A 26,354-nucleotide genomic window follows, 5' to 3' on the forward strand; every position below is an offset into this window, starting at 1 on the left:
GTAAACTATCAGATTGAAGGATAAATTTGACAAACCACCAGTTATTTATTCATCATCATCAGTGCCAAAAGCATCACGGCAGTTCCATCTCAGCCTTAAGTGACATTTTTATTTTATGTGTGTGTGCTTGTGCACGTCTTAGGACGTCAGTCAAACTGAGGAGTAATTGCAGAGTGCATGATACCTGACCCTATGGAATATTGATGAGTCTGAGGAGGAATAAAAGCGAATAAAAGAAAAAGTAATGACAGAGTCCGGGTGGGTGAGTAAGCGCAGTCTGCCTCTGTGGTGCCACTGACTCAAACCAGAGTTTACACAGGGACTCCGGAGACTGCAGACTTAAGACCGGTCTTAATCCATCCATCAAAGCCTCTCTCTCATTACGCTCCACAATTACCGGGACTACGAAGGGCTTGTCTGTTAAAATCTAACTTCAAACAGTCTTTTTTGTATTTAAGCGCTTAGGCCCTCTTTCTTTCTCCTTCATCTCTGGCCTCATATTCAGGATTTCGAATGTGATTATATCTGCTCAAACATCGTAACTAGAGCTGTACTGTTTGGAGAGAGTGTGGCACATGACTCAACACGGATGCAAAACAAGGTTGGATTTTATAGTTAATCAAATCCTCACAATGGCCCTGTCACCCTAAGCCTCCTCCAAGTCCACATTTCGGTGACGTAGTACCACATAAGCCCCTTTCACACAGCGCGTTGATCCCGGGGAAATTGCGGGGAAATTGCCAGAACACCGTCTGTGTGAACGCAAACACGACCCGGGATTGATGCCGGGATCGATGCCGGGTTGGGAATCTAGTAACATTGCCGTGTTCAGTCCCGGAACGCGCGCTTTGTGAACAAAAGCCGTAATCAATGCCGTGTCGTAATGATGGCGCTGAAGCCGGTATCGTACGCCAGCGTGAAACGGTACGTAATGCGCTAGTTTATGATCGAATCAGAGAAAAAAATGCACAAGCGTGGTTTCTCGAGAGAGAAAGCGCAGCTCATACGCAAACTATAGACGCTGCTGAGACATTACATGTCACATCGACGTCACGTGTCTTTATGGGATTTTGACGGGTTGTGTGTGAATGCATTCTCTGATTACGGAAAATCACTGGCAGTGTGAATGAACCAAAGTCAAACGAACCCGGGTCAAATCCCAGGTCACTTTATCCGTGTATTTTCCGGAATCTCTGTGTGAAAGTAGCTCAAGACGGGAAAGAGCGAATGGTGTGTGCCAATGGCGTGCACAGGCCTCCTCAGGGGCAGGAGCGGCAGGAACAAAAAGGGCACTTAAAAAAAAGAAGAAGAGTTACTTGTTTTTTTTATCCTTTCTTTCCTTGGCATTCTATGAAAATACATTGATACAATTAGAATGCGTAACACATCAAACGAAAATAGTGAAATCATGATAATATTACTAAATATAATTTACTTTACCAAACAAAACAGTGAGAATCAAGAAGGAAATTATGAGGAATTTATGTATAGTTTTTTTGATCTTGTAAATGTTATGTATGTATTATATGTATGAAAGTGTTAGCTTAAAATCAGTAGCATAAGGTTTCATTAGTTAAATTTGTTAACATGAACTAATAATGAACTGCACTTCTACAGCATTTATTAACCTTAGTTAATATTCACTTCAGCATTTACTAAAACTGTATTTGTTAACAGTTAATGCACTGACTGTGACATAACATTAACACACAATTAACAGTTGAATTATTATTAATTAAGATTAACAAATACAATAAAAAATGTGTTGCTCATGGTTAGTTCATGTTAGTTAATACATGAATAATAAACAAATTAACCTTATTGTAAAGTGTTACTATGAAATCAAATATATTACATTTACATTTAGTCATTTAGCAGACGCTTTTATCCAAAGCGACTTACACTTGAGGATTAAACCAAGCGAGTCATCATGGAGAGGCAAAAACAACGCAAGAAGTGCTCAGAATACAAAGTTCAAACATTGCTCAGAGTAGCATAAACCAGACAAGCGAAGATTTCAAGAAAAATATTTATTTTTATTTTTATGTTAAGTGCTCACGGAAGAGATGAGTTTTCAGTTGTCACTGAATATATTATTATAATATTAATTCCTTTCAATTTAGTGTTGCACATGGACTTTAGATTTAATTTCACTAGATGTATTTCCCCAAGCTGATAACACTTGCTATGGCCTTGGATAAAACCAAATGACATTGTCAGAAATCGAGTTACACTTTTATTATATTTAAGCACAACTCGCATGTTGCCGGAACTTGTCAGTAGCATGGTATGATAAATGTAACTTTTCCGTATTAGCTTACATCAAAAGTTTGCATTTTCAGGCCCCCAAAAAGCCATGTGTAAATGAATGGCCAACATGCATAAAAAGTGCTCCGTTTTTAGTTGAAAACAGTGTCAAGTAAATGGCCCCTTAGTGCTTATTGTCATTGTCCCTGTTCATTAGTTGTCATGGTTTCTAGGTATGTTTCCATTTGTTTCCATGGTTACTCATTTGTTAATTGATGATTCCCACTTGTTCCTTGTTTTCTCCCTTCACTGATGGGCCGTTTACAAGGGGCCTGTAATTCAGCATTTTTAGTCGCTGGAATCATTTTAACCAACATTTGCACGCTTCCAGAAGTTCATAAAGACATCATACATGTAATCCATATAAATCTAGCAGTTCATCTACAGTAAGTCTTCTGAAGAGACTCCATCGCTTTATATGATGAAGAGAAAACAAAGAAATTATTTTCTTTGATAATTGACAGCGTAAAAAACGCTGTTGATGCAGCTTGACTGTATGTGCATAGCATTATTTTTTTAAAGTGTTGTAGCGGTATGATTGTAATTGTGGCAAGTAATGTGCCAAGATGTTTAAGACATCTTGTTTTTCAGTCATCCATAATGTAGAGTGTGAGGTAAAACTCATTAAGAATTCAGAACCTGCTAAAGATGTTTTTCTGCTCATCCAGGCAAAAACTGGCAGAAAGCCTTTTCCTCACATTTGTATTTTAGAGAGGTGCAACAAGGATAGTTTTTCGTACTTCATTCACACAAATATGCATACGTATATTGTACAAGTAAACATGCACTACTGATTAAAAGTTTGTTTTTGAAAGAAGTATCTTATGCTCATAAATCCATTAAAAAACAAGCAAACGTAAAATTGTGAAATATTATTTCGAATTTTGTTTTTTAGTTGAATATATTTTTTAATTTGTATCTGTTGAATTGTATTTGTTGAGCCCAGTCTTTCTTGATGAACCTATGAGATACTGGCAGCGGCATGATACATAATCGTTTCAGGTAGACATGACTGACATGTGAAACCATACATGGAGTTTTGCTAAACCTCCTGGGATCATTAAAACTGGGTTTATTCTGTTATTCATTGAAAACAAATCCACAGGTTGGACCTTTATTGCAGAGCTTGAAGCTAAAACGTGCATGGCAGTTGGTCAATACATTCCTTTTGTTTTAATTGTTTATTTCTTTATCGGTTCTACTGAAGAAATGTGTATTGGCGTTAGCCTAGAGGGAAGTACAGTGTTGAGACCCTTGGAGTAAATTGTGTGTCTGGTTACCATGGCGGCACCATGAAAATGAGTGTTGCTTTGTGCTCTGAATCTATAATGACGATGAGTTCCAGCCTGGAGATTATAAAAGAGATTTGTGAGGGCTGTGGCCAAAATATACACTGCTTTGACATCTGCACCTCAGGTTTTGTAAAACAGCCATTTTTCATGTCTCAAAAGTCCATTCATATTGCGGAACGTTGTTAAGATGAATGTTTGATGATTTGACTTTATTGGACAGACACGGGATGAGTATGCTCAATTTTGAATGCAGAGAGAAGGGTTTTGCACGCCTGCCTTTAAATATGCAAGACCCCTGAGACTTTGCTTGTTGTTCTATTTTCATCATGAATAATTATGATTTTTCTCAGCCAAACAAACAGCGTGGAAGTTTTGCAGGTGTGGGTTATGGCCCAGTGCCTCAAACGAACCTGTGAACCAGGGCAAAATCTGAAGCCACTTTAAACCTTGCATTGTGCAGAAATTAAATTGAATGAAACTTGAAAGAATAATTGTAAGGCCATTTACACGGCACCGTTTTCAACTAAAAACATTAGACTTAAGCATTTTGGCCATTCATTTAGATGACTACGACATCTTGGACCTGAAAACGCAAATTGCATGAGTGGATGTCTCTATCATAGCTGAAGCGAAGCAAAATAATGCTAAAGTGGAGATGACGAACGAACCACAAGAAAGAACAAAAAATTAACATACAGTACACAAGAGTTGGTTGTTTGTCGCCAGCCACAGCACACTAGCTTCATCATTCAGCCACTCAAAACTGTTCTGTTAGTAAGAGGCAGACTTACCATTAGGCAAAGGTAGGCAACCGGCTTGGGCCCCCAAAATCCAAGGGTCCCCTTAAAATGCTTTTTATATACGGATGTGCGTTCAGCACGGACGTGCAAGCGGTTGATGTAGTGTTTGTTACCACGACAACTGTATGTGCGTCCACGTTGAACGTCTTTCTTGTGTATCCTGCTGGTAGCAAATAAAAATATCATGCATCTCAAGCTAGAACTTAACACTGAGCAACAGTGCGTATTATATTTGTATTGTTTTAAATGGTGCTCAATCGTTTCTGTGAAGAAGGACCCAAGTAGAGGATGCATGCACACTTGCGCAGTTACTTTCCACACAGGCACTCAACTCTGACACCCGTTGCACATTTTTACTTATTTTTTGGTTGAAATAATAATTTAAGTGTGTTAAATAAATAAAATAAAAATGAGTGTATTTTAAATTTTAGTATTACAGCTTTGCGTTATTGGGAGTCGCGCAGTGAAAATTAAACCAAAGCAACACCTACTGTCCAACCGCCGCTAATACTGTTATAACCTGTTTAAACGTGAATACAGTAACTGCACTGGGGTGAAAATGATATGACAAGTCTAAGCCACACCACCCCTGGTTAGTTCTTCTCGGATAGTCCCATGTGTGATTTCACCATATCGCCTACTGTTGCTATTTCGGAATCTAAAACGAGAATATAAGCCTTTATCACATGTCGACTGATTGTCGAAAAATTATGGGACACCGCCGTGCAGCAGCGAGCATCACAACAGAGAAAACCTCATTAATGATCCAGGTAAATGTTTGGGAAAATCACGAAATCCGGCCCTGCTGTTACTATAGCTAACATTACAACAACAGCAGATCTCAGTTGTGTGAAACACAGCAAAACCAATGTTACTCGCTGTTACGATCCTCGGTATCTGTTTTGTGTGGGTTGTTGTTTTGTAAATGTGTGCAGGGATTTATATATATATATTTATACATGTTTAGTTTAGTAAGTCTTTTTTGTTAATTATTTTTGGCCTTGGGGCACCTGGAGCAATTGCACCTTAATTCAATTACTTTTTCCACCTTAAATAAATGTTTAAAAAAATTAAATAAAACTTTGTGTGTAACTTAGAATAGTGTCTTTGGTGATGTGTCGGCTGGGACTGGTTTCCTTTTACCAACTGCAAAAGTTCACGTCAACCCCGTCTTTATTGTACGGGTCGTAACACTCGCGTATGGAGCAGAAACAACACAACCTCTGCGTCCGTTTTCAAGCCTTCCCGCTTCGGTCTGTCCAGCGCTCTAAAGCTTTTCCAATATTAAAGATCATGTATGATCATAACACTTATTTTTCCAGTGATATTCCTCTGACCTTTTCTCTTTTGTAATGTCTCCCAGCCATCTCTCTTTCTACAGTCCTTCTTCAAATCTTCCTCTTGCTCACTCTGTACTCGGTACATACTACTGATCGACAAGTGTGTTTTGCTCCAGTTTCAACGTTTCTCAGAAATCATTTACTGCACCTTTAAACAATCAAAGCAACAGTTCCCTCACTCTTTCTCAATACGACTGTAATTTCGAATGTGCTGAAATAAACATTTCTGATACAATTTTGCAATTAGTGTCCTATTCAGCCTCAGTGTGGCTCAGACAACGAGGTTCAACAAAACTTTGGGAAAATGGCAATGCCAGACAGTGACCACTGTTTAGCGCCTGCACTCTCTCATTAAGCATGAAAATAAAGGCCTATCTCACTGTCTGCCAAAAGCCAAATGCATTCAGACTGAGCGGCGTGACACACCTGCACTCGCCTGACAACAACAATTATCTGTCCACACTACAGCGCACTCGAACCCTCCGCAGAATCAGCACTTTAATTAGTGTCATTCAAGCACTGTATTGTTAAAGTCTCTTCTCGAGATTGCATGAGGCTTGCAATGGCTTCTGCATATTTATTACTGACCCTTCCTAGAGTTAAAAACTATTATCCTCATTCTCATATGCCCATGCCTGGAAAAGCAAACCTAGAATATTTATTAGGATATGGAGATGGACTTAGATTAATGTGTCTGAAAATGGGAAAAAGTGCTTCTCTGATTGCATATTTGCGAGTTGCAAGCAAAAGACTAATTCACCCAGCTGTTGCTGTCAAAAGTATTAGTCAAATTTATGGATAGCCCTTATTTACTAGCATGAAATCCTGGCATTCTCTCCATTAGTATCTCCTTTTGTGGAAATCGCTTCAATAGTTTATCCTGGATGTCGTAACAATTTAATTTTACAGATGTACTTTCAAACAAGAAACACATACAAATATATAGTATAGTGTACATATAACTACATATTTATATTGCGTAAAGGAAACAACACTAGGTTGTTTTCTGGTCATTGTTATGCAGTGTGAACTAAAAAACGAATTGTTTTTAATGAGTGGTTACTGATTTCCGGTTATTATGTATGCTTAAGTCCTTCTTTTGATGTAAGTCAATGGGATTTTTCCATATCTAGTGGCAAAAAGAAAACTAATAACACACCTTTCCTCAATTCAACCCCCTAATTGTAATATAATTTGTTAACATTAATGTCACGGTTTGGTTTTATTCTAATTCAAGTCTCATTTGATCTCCTTTTCACGCCATTGGTTTGTTTGGTTGTTAATTATTGTAGTTCCCCACACCGGTTCTGTTTCTCTCTTTATTACCTCTTGTGTTTATAAGCCCTGTGTTCTTTGTCCAATCTCCTTTATGGTTAGTGGATCCATGGATAATGTTTATGAATAATGAATTAACTAATGCTAATAAAATTCAGCAGCTATTAATATTAAGATGCATTAGTGAATGTATTTAGTATATATATCATGCTATATAAACATGTTTTTCGTTGTTAGTTAACGTTAACTAACCCATTAATTATTAACAAATACAACCATATTGTAAAGTTTTACCCACATATAAATAAAAAAGGGTAACACTTTATTTTACAGTGTCCTTGTTACATATGTTACATGTACTTACCATAGTAAAAATGGTAAATTATGCTTAAATACATGCAACTAACCCTCAACCAAACCCTAATCCTATCCTAACACTATAGTAAATACATGTAGATAATTATTATTACTCAGTACTTAATATATATAATTACACTGTAACAATGACATCTTAAAATAAAGTGTAACGAAAAAAGTTATTTAAAATGTTACCTAAAACTATACAATTTGAAAATTAATAATTTCTTTAATAAAACATATAAGACATTTGAATTTGTAATATTATATTAATATATTGTACATAAATGTTACATGTATAGTTTTTTATTTAATAAGAATTTACTTCAAAATCATTATTATTAGTAGAAGTATTTTTTATTTATTAATTATTATTATTTACATAAAAAACCTCAACACGAAAACATAAAATATTTCATTACCAGTTACATTCCAAATATAAAAAGGTCTAATTAAACTACATTAAAATCTATTAAATGAAAATACTAGTCAGTAATGCAAGTAGACCTGTGCAGGAATTAGGGGGCAAAACTAGTGGAAAACATACAGTATATTAGTTGCATGTATGCACGTGGCCAACACTTTTATTCAAAGCCACTTATGAATGCAATCAAACTATACACAGGAAATGAAACCTGTGACCTCTCTTCCCATTGAGCTAGTGAAAGCTACAGAGGCTTTAGTTTTAGTTTGCCCTTGACAATGCATAAACCTTCATGTGAATTATGAATGCCCTATTTATGACACCTGATGGGCTGGTGCCATTCCTAAGCCAACACTGAATTACACACACAAGAAGTTGTTATTATCAGGGGACAAGCAAACACTGAAGGTGTGAAGACACCTTATGTATCTGTTAGTATTCTTCTCCTGCTCTTGAAGTCTATGGCAGTCCTTAGAAACGTTTGCGGTAAAATTATGAATTTTCATAATTCATATGCCATTTTTAATTTTCCAAAAAACACAACGTTTTCAAGCTCCTCCTAGACCGTTGGTCCAATTTTTACCAAAAAAACAGCTCAGATCTTCTTCAAACCATGGCGGCATAAAGTTATTAAAAGCTTTTAGATACCGTTCCCGCATCAACATATTTGATGTGATTGGGCCAAGTTGATTCTGAGGCTGTATCTCGCAATCCTTTGGCATATTGACACCAAATTTTTATCTCATTGTCACCTCACAGTGACCACACCATATCAATTTAGTAATAGCACCACCTAATGTCCAAAAGTGATAAGCAATTAAATCATATCAATAGTAGCTACTTGTATTTTTTAATTGCTGCTTGTTTATATATTTTATTTTATTGTTGCAAAGTGAGATATTTCAAGCCTTTATTTGATATAATTTCGATGATTATGGCTTACAGCTTATGAAAACCCCAAATTCAAAATCTCATATTACATGAAATCAATCAAAAAAAGGATTTTAAAAACAGAAATGTGGGCCCTCTGAAAAGTATAATCATGCATATGTACTCAGTACTTGGTTTGGGCTCCTTTTGCATGAATTCCTGCCTCAATGCGGCGTGGCATGGATGCTATCAGCCTGTGGCACTGCTGAGGTGTTATGGAAGACCAGGATGCTTCAATAGCGGCCTTCAGCTCTTCTGCATTGTTCGGTCTCAATTCTTTAATCTTTCCCTTGGCAATGCCCCATAGATTCTCTATAGGGTTCAGGTCAGGTGAGTTTGCTGGCCAATAAAGCCCAGTAATCCCATGGTCATTGAACCAGGTCTTGGTACTTTTGGCAGTGTGGGCAGGAGCCAAGTCCTGCTGGAAAATGAAGTCAGCATCTCCATAAAGCTCTTCTGCTGAAGGAAGCATGAAGTGCTCTAAAATATCCTGGTAGACGGCTGCGCTGATGCTGGACTTAATAAAGCACAGTGGACCAACACCAGCAGATGACATGGCTCCCCAAACAAACACAGACTGTGGAAACTTCACACTGGACTTCAAGCATCTTGGATTGTGTGCCTCTCAATTCTTCCTCCAGACTCTGGGACCTTGGTTTCCAAATGAGATGCAAAATTTGCTCTCATCAGAAAAGAGGACTTTGGACCACTGAGAAACAGACCAGGTCTTTTTTTCTTTAGCCCAGGTAAGACGCTTCTGACGTTGTTTGTTGTTCAGGAGCGACTTGACAAGAGGAATACGAGATTTGAAGCCCATGTCCAGGATCCGTCTGTGTGTGGCGGCTGTGGATGCAGTAACTCCAGCCTCAGTCCAGTCCTTATGAAGCTCCCACACACATTTGAATGGCCTTTTCCTGACAAACCTCTCCAGGCTACGGTCATCCCTGCTGCTTGTGCACCTTTTTCCATCCACACTTTTCCTTTCCACTTAACTTTCTATTAATGTGCTTTGATACAGCACTTTGAGAACTTCCAACTTCTTTTGCAATTACCTTTTGAGGCTTTCCCTCCTTACGGAGGGTGTCAGTGACTATGTTTACATGCAGCCAATTTTTGGGTTAAGGTCACTATTCGGGTTTCTGAAACATTAGAAATAACCCGTTTACATGCGTGAGCAGAGAGTTTCTCCTGTATACATGGAACTGCAATAACCCGATGTAAACGGCGACGCACGGTTAGCGTCTGGACGTACGGACAATCTTAAGACGCAATATGTGTCACTTCCGATTCTTCTTCCTGTATTAAAAGACAACGATAACAGCAGCAGCACGCGGATAATGAATAGTTCGGGGCAGATAGCGATCGCCTTTGTTTGCGCTTTGGTGCTGGTACTGACCTCGCTCCAAATGTATGCTGTGCTGCGTCTCGCCATGTTTACTTCCGGTATACTGCACGCGGGTTTCTGTATGCGCCGAGAAGTTCCTCTACTCAAAAGACCAAGATTCCTTGCGAATAGAACATGCGCAGAACACAGATCACTATGGGGATATGCCCATACGCGTTTACATGACCAAACATTCGGGTTAGAAAAGGGGTACCCCAGGGATCATATCCTGGTTTTTAAAATCCGGGATATGAGCATATTCGGGTTTTTGCCGGTGTTTACATGGCCGTGCGTGACCGGGTTATTGCTAATATCCCGGTTTTGAACAGGTTATTGGCTGCATGTAAACGTAGTCAATGATGGTTTTCTGCACAACTGTCAGGTCAGCAGTCTTCCCCATGATTGTGATTTCCACTGAACCAGACTGAGAGACCAATTAAAGGCTCAGGAACCCTTTGAAGGTGTTTTGGATTAATTAGCTGATTAGAATGTGACACATTGAGCCTACAATACTGAATCTTTTCACAATATTCTAATTTTCTGAGATTTTGAATTTGGGGTTTTCATAAGCTGTAAGCCATAATCATCGAAATTATATCAAATAAAGGCTTGAAATATCTCACTTTCCATGTAATGAGTCTATATAATATATTAGTTTCACATTTTACCTTGAATTACTGAAATAAATGAACTTTTGTACGATATTCTAATTTTTCGAGTTTCACCTGTATATAAAATGATATTGGTTTTCCTGGCCTTAAAAATATTGTAAATCTTGAATTATGCTATATTACCACCAAATATTGGGTTCAATCTTTGGTCAGTTTTCTTTCAACTAGCACAGTCTAAAAAGTCTAAAAAAGACTGAATCTACTATTTGGTAATAACATAGCATAACAAGAGATTTATAAGATTTATAATTTTGTGTAGGCTGGTCAGGGAACACAAGTGTAACAGGTATAACAAGTTGAAAAAAAATCTCCAAAAAGCAGACAAATTATGTTTGTTTAAGTTGTTGTACCCTGTGTGAGCAAAGTCCGTAGATTTTAGTCCAATGCGAAAACATTAACTAGCATTTTTGGGGAAAAGAAAGTCCTCGCACAAACCATGAGAGTTTAAACAGAACAGAAATATGTTCTTTTGTTTTGTGGCAACTCTTCTTATTGTGACATGTCTCTTTGTTGGGTTTTAGGTGGATTAGTGAGATGCCCGCCACTCATCCTCGCCTTGTGCTTTCAGACTGAACCTCCTCCTTCTGGGTAATTCTTCCAGCACAAAGTGGATCCATGATTGGATATTGCACGCTTTTCTGTGACAAAATGATCTTCTCTAAAAGTCCAACTAAATGATTCTGGTAACACTTTATTTTGATGGTTCCTTTGGAGCATTCAGACCACTATAAGTAACTTTGCAAGTACATGTGAACTAACTCTCATTAGAGTATTAGTAGACTTTTTGCTTAATATCGGCTAACTATTTATTATGATGGTTCTCTAACAGACACTCTGACTATAAGTATATTTACAACTAACTTATTCTAACCCTACCAGTCTACTAATACTCTAATGAGAGTTAGTAGACGTGAAGGTGCAACGTTACTTATAGTGAAACGAAATGTGTTAAAGGGACCATCAAAATAAAGTGAAACCATGATTCTGCATCCAGTGAAAAAAAAAATATTCATTTGTATTATATGTAAGTATTGTATAATAAATATCAAACTACAGAATGAGTTCATGTAGCAAAGACTTTTCTTGAGTTCTTTCGTGAGCTGAAATGCAGTGAAGTCTGATTAAGCATGTGGGAGAAAGCATTGATAACCTCTTAATAAAATTAGAATGGTAAAAGGTCAAATCCAGAATTGGAGAAAGTAAATGAGAATCGCAGCCTGATAAGCCATTCACCCTAATTAGACTGACACAGGGTAGAATCCTGAAATCATTTGACAATTAAAAACATTTCAAGTCATCGTGGAAAGTTGAGATATAGTTAACAAGCATTTCCTCTATTAACTGGGCCACAGACGTCTCTCTGTGTCTCTTCATCTCAAAACTGGAGTGGCAGAAAACCATATGGGCTCTGAAGGCAACCGCAAAACTTCAATCAAAGGTAGTCTGTTGGGGAAGGAACTAAATATGGAGAGAAAGATTAAATGGGAAGTTTGTTTATGGACTTTTGAAAAAGGAATATTTCTTTTTGCAAACTTTACATAAGCGCGCCATAAATGAACACAGACGCTGTTCATGGTGCATAAGCGTTACATGGACAAGCCTTTTCAAATCAACATGGAACGATGTTCACAACCCATTTCACTTCTGAAATCTGACATATTTCCAAGTGAAACAGGTGAAAAACATTTGTAAAGATGGAATTGATTGGATATAGTGAAAAGTGGTCTTTATTTTACCACATTTACACTGGTGTTTGTGGTCAGGACTATTTAAATACTTTCGGACAGGATGCAAAAGTATCAAACATCTACCAAAATGATCTATCAAAAGTAAAACATTTATAGTTTTACAAAAGATTTATGTTTCAAGTACACGATGTTCTATTTATAAAAGAATAAGGGGAAGGGGGACCACAGTTTCCACAAAAAACTAAGAAGCACAACTGTTTTCAACATTGATAATGATAATAATGACATTGATAATGATAATAAATGTTTCTTAAAGGATTAGTTCACCTAAAAATGAAAATTTCCTGATAATTTACTCACCCCAATGCCATCCAAGATTGTCATGTCTTTCTTTACTCAATGGAAAATAAATTAAGTTTTTTGAGGAAAACATTTCAGGATTTTTCTCCACACAATGGACTTTAACAGTAACCAAATTGTTGAAGTCCAAATCAATGCAGTTTCAAAGGGCTTTAAAGTGTTTCAAAGAGCTCTGCGCGATCCCAGCTGAGGAATTGTGTCTTATCTAGCGAAACCTTCGGTCATTTTCTAAAAAAAAAAAAAATCTATATACTTTTTAACCACAATTGTTGGTCTTGTGCTTCGCCAGGCATTACGTCATCCAGTAAAAAGCTCACGCTGGACATAAGCGAAAGAAAACGTTTGGGTTTCAAAAGATTTAAACCTCCAGGATACGCACACGAAAGGACCATTTCAAAGAATAAACTGACACAAAGACAAAAATATCTAATTCAACATACAATAAAATTTGAACGATCCTCCTTCTCCACGCTTGTAAACAGGGGCGGTTCTAGGGTGAGTGGATATCCGGGGCTTAGCCCAGAGAAATTCATGTATGTGTCAGGATACAAGGAATAAACTTTAAATAGAATGTTTAATATATATTTTTTTCTTTAATTTTTTTTTTTTTAAAGGTAAATCTTTCTGGCTTATTAAAAATAAAAGTCACAATGTCACACAGAGTTAAACTGAAACATCAATCCACCCTCATCAACAAAAATGCAATAATGCATTCCAAAGTAAGAATACCAAACATTCCAAGATGCTATTTACAAACAAAGGGAACAGAACAGGTCAAGTTCAACATCAGGTCAAGTGCAATTCAATAGCAATTGATAGCGATTACACAGCAATTACAATTTGCATAAATAATCGTATGAGGCTAATGCATCAAATATCAAATTTGGAATACAGAAGTATGAAATATTGAAAAAAATAGAATGGTACTTTGCCACTAGATGGCGGCAAGCCACTGCCTTAATTAGTGAGTCGGTTTATTCAATCGATTCGTTCAAAACAAACAGATGATTCATTTAGAAAAAAAGTAAGAAATGTTTTTTGAATAGCGGGGTCAGTGAATCGTTTACAAGCAAATTCATTCAGCAAACACCGTGATGCTTTGTTTGAAACCATTTTCGTTAGCGAAATATTTTCTTTACTTTTATTATCTTTTTTATTTAATTGTTGCCCTGACACAGGCAGGCCATGTTAACCAAACATATAACGCTCTAATTTTGTGTGTGTGTGAGTGTGTGTGTGTGTGTGTGTGTGCGCCCGTGTGTCCTATAGACTGTGCTGCGCAACAATGCGCTCTATGCACGAACGCTGCTGACGTATTTCCGGTAGGATCTCAGCCAGCGTCTTTACTTCCGCATAGCGCGAAGTGTATAGCGGCACAACTTTAATAAAATTCATTTTCTCAGAAACGGAGACAACGATTTTAGAAACTGATTCGCTAGTCGGATTTCGCACGATATGAGAGAATACTCACCCTCAAAGTTGTCGATGTAGGTCGAAATATATAATTTAAAGCCCTTCTCTTTCTTACTCTTATGTGTGACAGCTAACTGCCTCACAGTGTTGTTAACATCATTCACGTCAACCGCAGGAAGTTTTTGTAAACAGCGAGTGTAATTTGCCATTATCTCCACCTAAGGCAAACCCGGCTTCTGACGCAGCACCGGATGTAACTGGGCGGGCTGAGACAAAACGCGGAAGCGATCGTGCATAGAGCCTATTAACTGTTAGACGATCAAAATGTAAATCAGACACAATTTAAAACCGAATAAGAAATATAATACTATGATTAAAAGTAACAGATACCAGCTGAAGCTGTTGTTTTAGTACTGGCTGGGGGTGTTTTACTTCCTTTTTTTGAAGAATTTTGATACCCATTAACTAACTTACACATCAACAAACCGCCTGGCTCCAAAATATCTAATTTCATTGGCTGGATGATGGTACAGACGCTGAACTTCTCATCGATGGTTGGCCAGTTTACATGTCATTCAGAAGCACTAGCCTGAGTGGGCGGTTCTTGTCGGTTGTGAATGACAACGCTTATATTGACGGACACTATAGATGTGAGAGTCGAGAGATATACATTTAATTCATTAAGTTCTAATAAACCAAATTCTAATCGCACACCAGCACAAGACCAACAATTGTGGTTAAAAAGTATATAGATTTTTATTTTTTTTTAGAAAATGACCGATGGTTTCGCTAGATAAGACACAATTCCTCAGCTGGGATCGCGCAGAGCTCTTTGAAACACTTTAAAGCTCTTTGAAACTGCATTGATTTGGACTTCAACAAATTGGTTACTGTTAAAGTCCATTGTGTGGAGAAAAATCCTGAAATGTTTTCCTCAAAAAAATTAATTTCTTTTCCACTGAGTAAAGAAAGACATGAACATCTTGGATGGCATTGGGGTGAGTAAATTATCAGGAAATGTTCATTTTGAGGTGAACTAAGCAAATAAGCATTTTAGAGTGATTTCTGAAGGATCATGTGACACTGAAGGCTGGAGTAATGATGCTGAAAATTCAGCTTTGCCATCACAGTTACAAATTGTATTTAACAATATAATCAAATAAATAAAAAAAGCAATTTTAAAAAAGTTTTTTATTATTATTATTATTTTTTTACAATTTTACAGTTTTATCTGTATTTTGATCCAGTAATAAACACATCCTTGGTGAGCATAAGAGTTATCTTTCAAAAATATTAAAAAACCTTATCCGACCGCAAACTTTGGAACAGTTGTGCTATTTAGGATCATCTATAATGAGAGTGAATAGGACTCATTTTGGTGTTATCCTGACTTTAAATCACGCTAATACAATTATCGATCACAGATAACACTGCTATTATTTTTGCAGCACTAGTTTGCTCATTAAGCTAGCGATAATAAATATGTTGAGGAACACAACACCATTTATTTGAATGCCACCCCGTGCTGCAGCTCATACCAATCAAATCTGCAGCGTTACGACGTAAAACAGTATCTCGAGGCTGTTTGATACTGACTGGCTGATTGTGATGAGAATGAGAATAAGAGAGCCCCCACAAGAGCCTTAGGAAGTTTGGACATATGAAACACATCCAAACACACATTAACATACACGCACAAAGAGCGGTGAGGGCCAGCGTCTCCCAAAACTACCATCTCTGATAAGGCTGAAGAGAATCTCATTAGAAGCAACACACACACACACACACACACACACACACACACACACACACACACACACACACACACACACACACACACACACACACACACACACACACACACACACCGCAAACGGTTCCCATCAGTTGTAATTATCATTGGTATACCCAGTGCAAGTGCTGGCAAGTTCAATCCAATCACGGTACTGCAGCGTGACTGAAATTGAATTGTATCGTATTTAAATGATCAGACCGATAGCAACCGCATCAAGGCGGTTTTGCACAACTGAAAATGAAGTAATCCTCACAAAGCCATTTAGTGTGCGGCTCGGTGTAGTTCCTCCAGAATATGGAGGCAGGAGCATGTGCACATCAGTGTTTGTGTTTCAGGAGACTGCACTGCCCTTGAGCCGCAGGTACAGATGATGCTGACACCTACTATAATGAGAAATAGAAGACGCCATTAATTGCCTGGCAGACATCGTGAAACGGTTGAGAAAAGCCTCTCAGAGCAATATCTATGCATAAGTATAGAAGAGAATCATTATTTTTCAATAGTCTTCTCTAATTGCAGCTCTGATCAATACAGTTGCACACGGCCGGATGGACCCGTGGAGGGTTTCCATGGCTTATTGCATCACTGCCTGCTTTAGTGCTGACCGTAGGGCATTGTGCGCCAATATTGTTTGACAAAACATATCATTTGAATTGTATTGAGTCTTGTATTGAGGCAAGTCTAGATGGGAAGAGAGATATGACGCTTGAGTGACGTTATCATTTTGCGGTTCTGAAGATATATGTTCAAGAGGCTGTTTTAAATGGATTTTCAAGTCACGGTCTCGGCTTGCAGGCTCAAACGAATCTGCGGAATTTTTCACATTTTCTTTGCTGATTGTAGGGGGAAAATGATAAATGGATTTAAATATGGTACAGTAGTACCTTAGTACCATCACAATATATAATAAAAACACATGCAAAGGAACGTGTAGAAATTTGTGGATGACAGACTTTCCAATTCTGTTCAAATCTGTTGGTCTTTATAGACGCGTCAACTGATCCTGTCATTGTGCAATGCTTGGTCAAACTTGATCTCATTTGTTATGTATGATCTCATCTGTTGTGTATATATATACATATATATACACACAGGTGAAACTCGAAAAATTAGGATATCATGCAAAAGTTCATGTATTTCAGTAATTCAAATTAAAAGGTGAAACTAATACATTTAGTATATAAAACTATATACATATGCATGATCATACTTTTCAGAGGGCTGACATATCTGTATTTAAAAATCTTTTTTTTATTGATTTAATGTAATATTCAAATTTTCTGAGATTTTGAATTTGGGTTTTCTATAAGCTGTAAGCCTTAATCATCAAAATTATAACTTTTCACGATATTCTAAGTTTCACCTGTGTGTGTATATATATACACACACACACACATACACTATGTTTAACCTACAGTTTGTAGATATAGCATGTCCTGTATCTTTTGTATTTAAGTTTTTATATTTCCTCCAAGCATCCAATTGCAATTGTCAGTTCATGCATCAAACGAAGCAATTACAACACAGGCGATCTGCTGTTTTCCGACAGTTTCCTCAAGACTTGTTGTCACTAACAGCATTGCTGCATTTCACAGATGGTATGAAATCCAGTGAAATGTTATTAACCCATTCCCCTTTCCAAGGGAGCATTTATACAGTTAAGACTCCCCAATGCCAAACACATAAAAAGAGTCTTCAAACTGTGGCCCTTGGCCCTGAATTAAATCAGATACTTGTGTGAGGCATTTACCATCATAACTCTGAATCTGAAGTGGGAGAGAAAGAGATGTAGAAATCTACGAGAAAGAGGAAGCTTGCCACCTTGACATCCACAAACTCAAGACAATCACATCTGACACGCAATTCATCACTCGTCATAGGCGTGTTTTGTTAACATGTTTCAGATGGACTTGCGGCACTAAAGGGTAAGACACATGGCTTGTAATTTTAAAGCACTTCAGATGTGTCCGTTTGTGGCAGAAACACAAACAGAGAGGTTCCTCTTAAATACTTCAGACGACGCACTCGTAATGAGAATGCTTAAGCTTTTGGGTTATGAAACAACAAAAAATATGAACAAATATTAAATTACGTGTGCATTTTTATTACGTCTTATTTCAGTGATAAACTCAACAATTGCGTTCCTTTGTGAAAGCCTCTGTGATTCGCAGAGCATATATACAGCTAAAAGGTTTTACAGATCCAGGTTGTTTTATTTGCCCGAGTCGGTCCGTGTTTTTCCTGTTTGTCAAACACAATCAGTCAAGGAATTGCTTTCAAGCACGGCTTCAGGAAACAGCAGTGCAAATGCTGCATTGCTTCAAATCAGTCAACTTCAGATAAAGATATTTCGTAAATGGCAGATGTCATGATGTTTATCTCTAAAATGTATTTTAATACATAGGTAATTGCGGCTGATAACTGATCCACATTAAAGACTAACGTTACCACATTTGTTTCAAAAGAGCACATTCCCTTGCCAATTTACAATTTATTTACTTTTTTTTTTAGCTCAGATAAGAAATATGATCATCCACATGTGGAAAACTGTGTATTTGACTGCACAAATATGTTTTGTGTGTTTAAAATACAACAAAAATAAAAAAGTAGATGTATATAATATAATATAATATAACATAACATAACATAACATAACATAACATAACATAACATAACATAACATAACATAATATAATGAACCACCTAGTGTCACAATCACATTAGTTTGGGCTCGTTATGCTCGATATAATATAATTTGCATGATTTTATATTGATTTTTTTTCTGGCTGTTTACAGTATTTTCTGATTCATGGAGTGACAAAAAGAGATATACAAAATCCCCTCTGTAAAAAACGTTAACTCCAATATGTAAAAAAAAAAAAAAACAACAAGACTTTTGAACCTGACTTCATCCAATGTTCAAATTTTTGTTCTAGAAATGTATGCAAATTAGTGCATATTTAATAAGATAATGCTCCATTTGCATATCTATTGCATATCATTATGTATTTATTTTATCAGGCAGTGATGGAGAGTGTCATCAGGTTTGGGATGACGGCGTGGTTCGGCAATCTCTCCACACAGTCTGAATCAAAGTTACAGCGACTGGTACAGACTGCTATGAAGGTGATGGGGAGGACTGAAAAGCTCTCCCTTCAAAACTAAATTGAACCGTTTTAAACACTCTTTCATACCTACCTCTATCAAAATTGGGAAGTGTGCAATAACTTGGTGTTCTTCTTGTTGTAATTTGTTTCCATTTTTTTTTTCATTTTCCAGTGTTTTTGTAGTCTATGTGTACGCCTTTAGCTGTTATTTGCATTTAGTTGTCTGTAAGGGACGCTACTACTATGCACTACGCACTCTTGAGTCCATGACAAATTTCCCCTACGGGAAAATAAAGTATATTCTATTCTATATTTAAACATAACATTTCAATAAACTTGTAATATTTTTTTTGTTGCAATTCTTAATGTAATCAATCAATTGGTGAAGATATGCTGATATCTATTTGTTAATTCCTTTTAACCTGGGGTGTCTTGCCCTAAACGTAAAATCCTTTAGATATGCACCTAAAAATGTCTAAAATGCGCAGTATTGTTAAAGGAGTGGGCTGTACAGCACCTTTTACCTACATCAGTTTGCAGCTGTTTAAATACCAAGCACAGAAACACGTTCAAACTCATTCATGAGAGCAGGATGCCATCTTGCATATTCAGTCAGAGCAGATGCTCTCTAATTGAATCACATTAGACTTCCTAATGCGACCTTAAATTGTGAACGACGCTTAGATCAAATACTATAAACACTCACTTATTCAGATCTGGATTTTCCATTTGAGACAGTTCTGCCGTCGATCAAGTAAAGGACAGGGCTGACCTCCTCCCATACCCCCCTCCCCATTCAATCTTTCAGAAAGTCATTGCCTCTAGGTGTGTAAAATTAAAGTTGTCCTACATGACTCATTCACCCTTGCCATCCACACTACAGCAAGTGCCACGCTCACCCGCCTCAGTCAGAATATCAGGCTCAGCAGATATATTTTGACAATCATATACGTTTATAAGATTAATTCGCTCAAAAATGATAACTGTCATTATTAACTATTTAGATATTGATAGGATTCACATCTCTGAAAGGTCTGTATTACTCTTTTAAGTAATTATTATTATAATTAAGTCAATTAAGTCATATTATTAAGTCAGTTGTCTGGAAGTGGGCATTACGATGGTCATGTGAGGGAGAAATAAAGTCGCAGTTATCATTTATAGTTATCATTCTTGGTATGAACGGGCCTTAAGAGGACGAGAAATCTAAAAAAATAATTCCTTGAGATAAAAAAACAACCTCACTATTGCATGTGATTGACGCCCCCATAAAGGCTACTAGCTGCGCTAGTTAAGTACATTATTCATGTCACTCATACTGTATGTATGATGATCATTAGAAGCATAGGGAGTCTGTGGGAACATTAAGATGTCACTGGCACAACAGGTCAGCTCACAGTGAAAAATGCCACGTCTTGTATTTGATGATTGTGTGTGACGTGTTGACACGCTACGGCATGCAAATTACACACAAAGCCGACAAAAGCATTTAAGTTGATCAAATAGAATAGAAACAGCATGGCTATGGCACAAATCTAAATGTCTGGCCAAGGTGCAAAAATACTATTAAACTAATTGTGGATAAGCACTAAAAATCTTTATATTATCTGACTTTCTATTAATGCAATAGACCGTTCACGAGTGGTTTGCATCAGTGTTTTCTCAACTCAACCCTGATTCAACACATCAGCTTTTTATTGTGTTGAAGAGGGTGACATATAAAACATTCTGGGAGATGGGTCCCGAGGACTGGACCTCCAACTGGTTTACAGTAAGCACAGTTTAGCATTACGCGATTGTTTTTAACGTTGCATTTACACTCGGCCACATGAATGTCTGCAGAACAGAGATAAATCCAGCTGCAGACCCACAGCACCACCAGAACCCCAGCGTCAGAACCCCAGCGCCAGAACCCCAGCGCCAGAACCCCAGCGCCAGAACCCCAGCGCCAGAACCCCAGCGTGAGAACCCCACCAGAACCCCAGCGCCAGAGCCCCAACGCCAGAACCCCAGCGCCAGAACCCCAGCGTCAGAGCCCCAGCGCCAGAACCCCAGCGCCAGAACCCCAGCGCCGGAACCCCAGCGTCAGAACCCCAGCGCCAGAACCCCAGCGTCAGAACCCCAGCGCCAGAACCCCAGCGCCAGAACCCCAGCGTCAGAACCCCAGCGCCAGAACCCCAGCGTCAGAACCCCAGCGCCAGAACCCCAGCGCCAGAATCCCAGCGCCAGAACCTCAGCGTCAGAACCCCAGCGCCAGAGCCCCGGCGCCAGAACCCCAGCGCCAGAACCCCAGCGTCAGAACCCCAGCGCCAGAACCCCAGCGTCAGAACCCCAGCGCCAGAACCCCAGCGTCAGAGCCCCAGCGTCAGAGCCCCAGCGCCAGAACCCCAGCGTCAGAACCCCAGCGCCAGAACCTCAGCGTCAGAACCCCAGCGCCAGAACCCCAGCGTCAGAGCCCCAGCGTCAGAGCCCCAGCGCCAGAACCCCAGCGTCAGAACCCCAGCGCCGGAACCCCAGCGTCGGAGCCCCAGCGCCAGAACCCCAGCGCCAGAACCTCAGCGTCAGAACCCCAGCGCCAGAACCTCAGCGTCAGAACCCCAGCGCCAGAACCCCAGCGTCAGAGCCCCAGCGTCAGAGCCCCAGCGCCAGAACCCCAGCGTCAGAACCCCAGCGCCAGAACCCCAGCGTCAGAACCCCAGCGCCAGAACCCCAGCGTCAGAGCCCCAGCGTCAGAGCCCCAGCGCCAGAACCCCAGCGTCAGAACCCCAGCGCCAGAACCCCAGCGTCAGAACCCCAGCGCCAGAACCCCAGCGTCAGAGCCCCAGCGTCAGAGCCCCAGCGCCAGAACCCCAGCGCCAGAACCCCAGCGCCAGAACCCCAGCGTCAGAACCCCAGCGCCAGAACCCCAGCGTCAGAACCCCAGCGCCAGAACCCCAGCGCCAGAATCCCAGCGCCAGAACCTCAGCGTCAGAACCCCAGCGCCAGAGCCCCGGCGCCAGAACCCCAGCGCCAGAACCCCAGCGTCAGAACCCCAGCGCCAGAACCCCAGCGTCAGAACCCCAGCGCCAGAACCCCAGCGTCAGAGCCCCAGCGTCAGAGCCCCAGCGCCAGAACCCCAGCGTCAGAACCCCAGCGCCGGAACCCCAGCGTCAGAACCCCAGCGCCAGAACCCCAGCGTCAGAACCCCAGCGCCAGAACCCCAGCGTCAGAACCCCAGCGTCAGAACCCCAGCGCCAGAATCCCATCGCCAGAACCCCAGCGCCACAATCCCAGCGCCAGAACCCCAGCGTCAGAACCCCAGCGTCAGAGCCCCAGCGTCAGAGCCCCAGCGCCAGAACCCCAGCGTCAGAACCCCAGCGCCAGAACCCCAGCGCCGGAACCCCAGCGTCGGAACCCCAGCGCCAGAACCCCAGCGCCAGAACCCCAGCGTCAGAACCCCAGCGCCAGAACCCCAGCGCCGGAACCCCAGCGCCAGAACCCCAGCGTCAGAACCCCAGCGTCAGAACCCCAGCGCCAGAACCCCAGCGTCAGAACCCCAGCGTCGGAACCCCAGCGCCAGAACCCCAGCGCCAGAACCCCAGCGTCAGAACCCCAGCGCCAGAACCCCAGCGCCGGAACCCCAGCGCCGGAACCCCAGCGCCAGAACCCCAGCGCCAGAACCGGAAGTGAGGGAGGGGCTGAATTATTATTATTGCATTGTAGTTATTTTTGCAAGAATGTAAGGACAAAATGGGCCTGAGAGTGAGTTCCTCATTTGATACATTGTAAGTTAAATTTATACAGGATTCTTGTGATAAAATTGGCCTAGGGGTGAAATGGTCATTTGTTGTATACATTTTTATTGTTTCTTTTAAAACAATGCCAAATTTTCTCTCTCTTTTTTAGATTTTGGACATAATTATTTTACATAAAGAAAAATGCATGCCGCACATGTTCTTGTGAAATAAAGCATATTTTATATAAAATGCCCATACGTTTTTTTTATTTTTTTTTTTTATTAAAAAATAAAAACCAGGCATTACAAATTCATATTAACAATACATACCTTCAATATCAAAACAATTTCAATTTTTTGTAAACACAATAAATAAATAGAACATAAAATATCACAGAGGTCTAATTATTTATCAAATTGTGTACAATTTTGAAAACCTCCAAGGCTTGTCTTGTTTTTATATCTTTCAAAGCTTTCTTATACAGAGTTAACTCCTTCATAAAAACCAAAAACAAAGGTCTTACCTTCATAAATCTACACTTATGTATAAACTGCTTAGCTAAAATAATGAAACCGTTATACATTAAAATGCCCATAAGTTTCAAGCATTATTTTTCACCATCATGATCAGGAAGTAACTCTCATAATACAATGAAACGGATAACTATATACAATTATATTACACAAAATCAATGTTTTAAAATGCTTATTGTACTGTTCCTTAATGTATCATTATAACATACGTATAAAGTTTGACGTTTCATGTGTAATAATAGCATGCCGTTTTGTGTCTAAGCAAATTACGCTCCAAAACGTTAGGTGGCGTTATTCTGTTTAGAACGTAAGCTCCGCCCCTTACTTCCGGTTCTGGCGCTGGTGTTAGAACGTAAGCTCCGCCCCTTACTTCCGGTTCTGGCGCTGGGGTTAGAACGTAAGCTCCGCCCCTTACTTCCGGTTATGGCGCTGGGGTTAGAACGTAAGCTCCGCCCCTTACTTCCGGTTCTGGCGCTGGGGTTAGAACGTAAGCTCCGTCCCTTACTTCCGGTTCTGGCGCTGGGGTTAGAACGTAAGCTCCGCCCCTTACTTCCGGTTCTGGCGCTGGGGTTAGAACGTAAGCTCCGCCCCTTACTTCCGGTTCTGGCGCTGGTGTTAGAACGTAAGCTCCGTCCCTTACTTCCGGTTCTGGCGCTGGGGTTCTGAAACTGGTGGTGCTGCGGGTCTGCAGCTGGATACTATAGGCAGAACATGTATATTCAAGCCACTATTCCCACGCTGTATGCAAACATACACGTCTGTGAAGATGCTAATCTGAAATTTTCACTTCTTCATCTCATATGGAAATTAGCGTTTGAATTCTGCAGTTGCTCTAATGCAAATGAATCACCCTAGTATTATGAATGCAAAACTGCTCGAATTTCACTAATGTGCCAATGACATTTATAAAATTCTCCACCAGAGAGAGTGAACATTCTGAGATATCACATAAATATAAATAGCTATATGCTAATCTTATGATCTTACTTGTGTATGCTGGAAGCAAGTCTGAATGAATAACATTTTAAAAAGTGGTACAAAGGCCATGATTTGTACACAACTGTGGGTGCTGACCGTTGCAGTACACACACACTCCCTCACAGCCTCAGACCAAACATTAGATTGTAGTGAAACTAGAAATGGAGGCGCAGCCAATGAGGCGAGATTTCTTCATTTCTCAACTTAGCTCATCAGGCCTGGAAACCTAATGTGATCTATAGCATCTCCTCACACTTCAATTCAACTTCCATTTCGAGGCTGCGTTTTCACATTAGCGCCACATGGACAGCTAGCCTGCACATACCAGTGCTCTGCGCCAATCCCAGCATTCCCTGCATATCAACGCTGAAGAATTAAGTTACACAGAGCATCTTATAAAGGTTTTATGGCTTTCACAAGGATATCGGGATCCATTTTGTTTATACATCATGTGTCTTGGTGCATGAAATTGCTTTCCCCCCCATGTTTCCTGTTACAATAAAACATCGAGGTATCAAGAATATTTTAGCAGGAGGAAATGCCAAGACTCTTGATTATGACTGCAGCTATGAGTGACAAAGGGTTCACCGCAGGCCACTAACACCATAAATGACCAAATATATACTGCAATTTGTTTTGTAGTACATTGGGGATATCAAATATACCACTTAAAACACTTGAAGAATTTCCCTTTTCCAGTTCAATCATAAAAAAGTGGCGAGTTCCTCCTGATTTAACCCATAAAAAATATATATATTAATGCATATTGATTGGTTTAGTGATGTTCAATAATATTTTTGACTTTAAAGGGATAGTTCACCCAAAAATGTAAATTCTGTCAGTATTTACTCTCCCTCATGTTGTTCAACCCCGTAAGACCTTCGTTCATCTTCGCAACACGAATTAAGATATTTTTGATTAAATCTGAGAGCTGGATCACTCCTCCATAGGCTTCTAAGGGATTGAAACTTGTTCCCCGAAAAGTTATTAAAGACATCGTTAAAATAGTCCAAGTGACTACAGTGGCTCAATCTTAAGTTTATCAAGCGACGAGAATACTTTTTGTGCGCAAAAACAAACACAAATAACGACTTTATTTCAACTATTCATTTCCTTCTCTGTGGGCCTCGAGTGAGTTCACTAGTGTAACAGCGCAGCGCTTCTGTGTTGTACGTCACACGCATCACATGACCAGCGTCGGCAAATAGTGAGCCTACGTGTGATGCTTAGGGGGGATGGGGCTTAGCCCCAGGGTATTTGTAACTTGCGTTTGCAAAATCTTTACACTCACATCTAGAGCTACACTTATGTCAACAACCAGTCAAGAAACTCAATGAATTGAAGGATACAACGGTAATAGCATTAACAGGGACCCTATGACATTTAGTATTCAGTGACAACAACATTCTATGGGGATTGAACTTGTTTTAGAATATGCCTATTATAGAGATAGGTTACATTATTGGCAAAGAATAAAGATTTGTGTTTAGCTTGCTAAGTTAACCATTTCTTGAATTTTGCTTGTTCACTCTAGCTAGACTACAGTTTTCCATAGCATACCAAAATATCCCGTATTCCCTTTCCTTTACCTCAATAAAACGTAGCTAAAGGTAAGCAGGTAATTAAAAACAACTTACAATTTCACTCTGTATCACGTCACTTCCCAATCTTCCTTTCACCATTAGCGTGTGTATCGGTGTGTGTGGGCGGGAGGGTGCATAGCGAGTTCAACTTCAGACCAAACTAGAGTAACGACGAGACGAGATGAATCCTCCAGTTACGTGCAGCGCTCCGGTCTGCAACGCTCTGCCACAGTTCACACCAATGCAACGAGGCGGTGCATCATCTTGATAGCACAACCACTCTTTGTACTTCTGTCCAACTTCTGACTTTTCAGCTATTTTTTGTAGCTGGATATATACAGAGGTGGGCACAAATACATCAAAAACTATTTTGTTACAAAATACAAATACTGGCTCATAAA

General features: G+C 39.6%; 1 protein-coding gene across 2 annotated transcripts in view; it reads left to right on the forward strand.

Annotated features, from left to right (window-relative positions):
• The window catches only part of LOC143747370 (proton-coupled folate transporter), an 82,347-nt gene extending 70,497 nt beyond the window's left edge, over positions 1–11,850 (forward strand). For both annotated transcript variants that reach the window (XM_077240138.1, XM_077240137.1), the window contains exon 7: positions 11,302–11,850. In XM_077240138.1, the coding sequence (XP_077096253.1) occupies positions 11,302–11,353 (52 nt within the window). In that variant the 3' untranslated portion in view covers positions 11,354–11,850. The remainder of the gene's footprint in view (positions 1–11,301) is intronic.
• Positions 11,851–26,354: the final 14,504 nt, after the last annotated feature.

The sequence above is a fragment of the Siphateles boraxobius genome, unplaced genomic scaffold (genome assembly GCF_051911475.1).
Source record: "Siphateles boraxobius isolate OS27281-9 unplaced genomic scaffold, OSU_SipBor_1 22, whole genome shotgun sequence".
Classification (NCBI taxonomy): domain Eukaryota; kingdom Metazoa; phylum Chordata; class Actinopteri; order Cypriniformes; family Leuciscidae; genus Siphateles; species Siphateles boraxobius.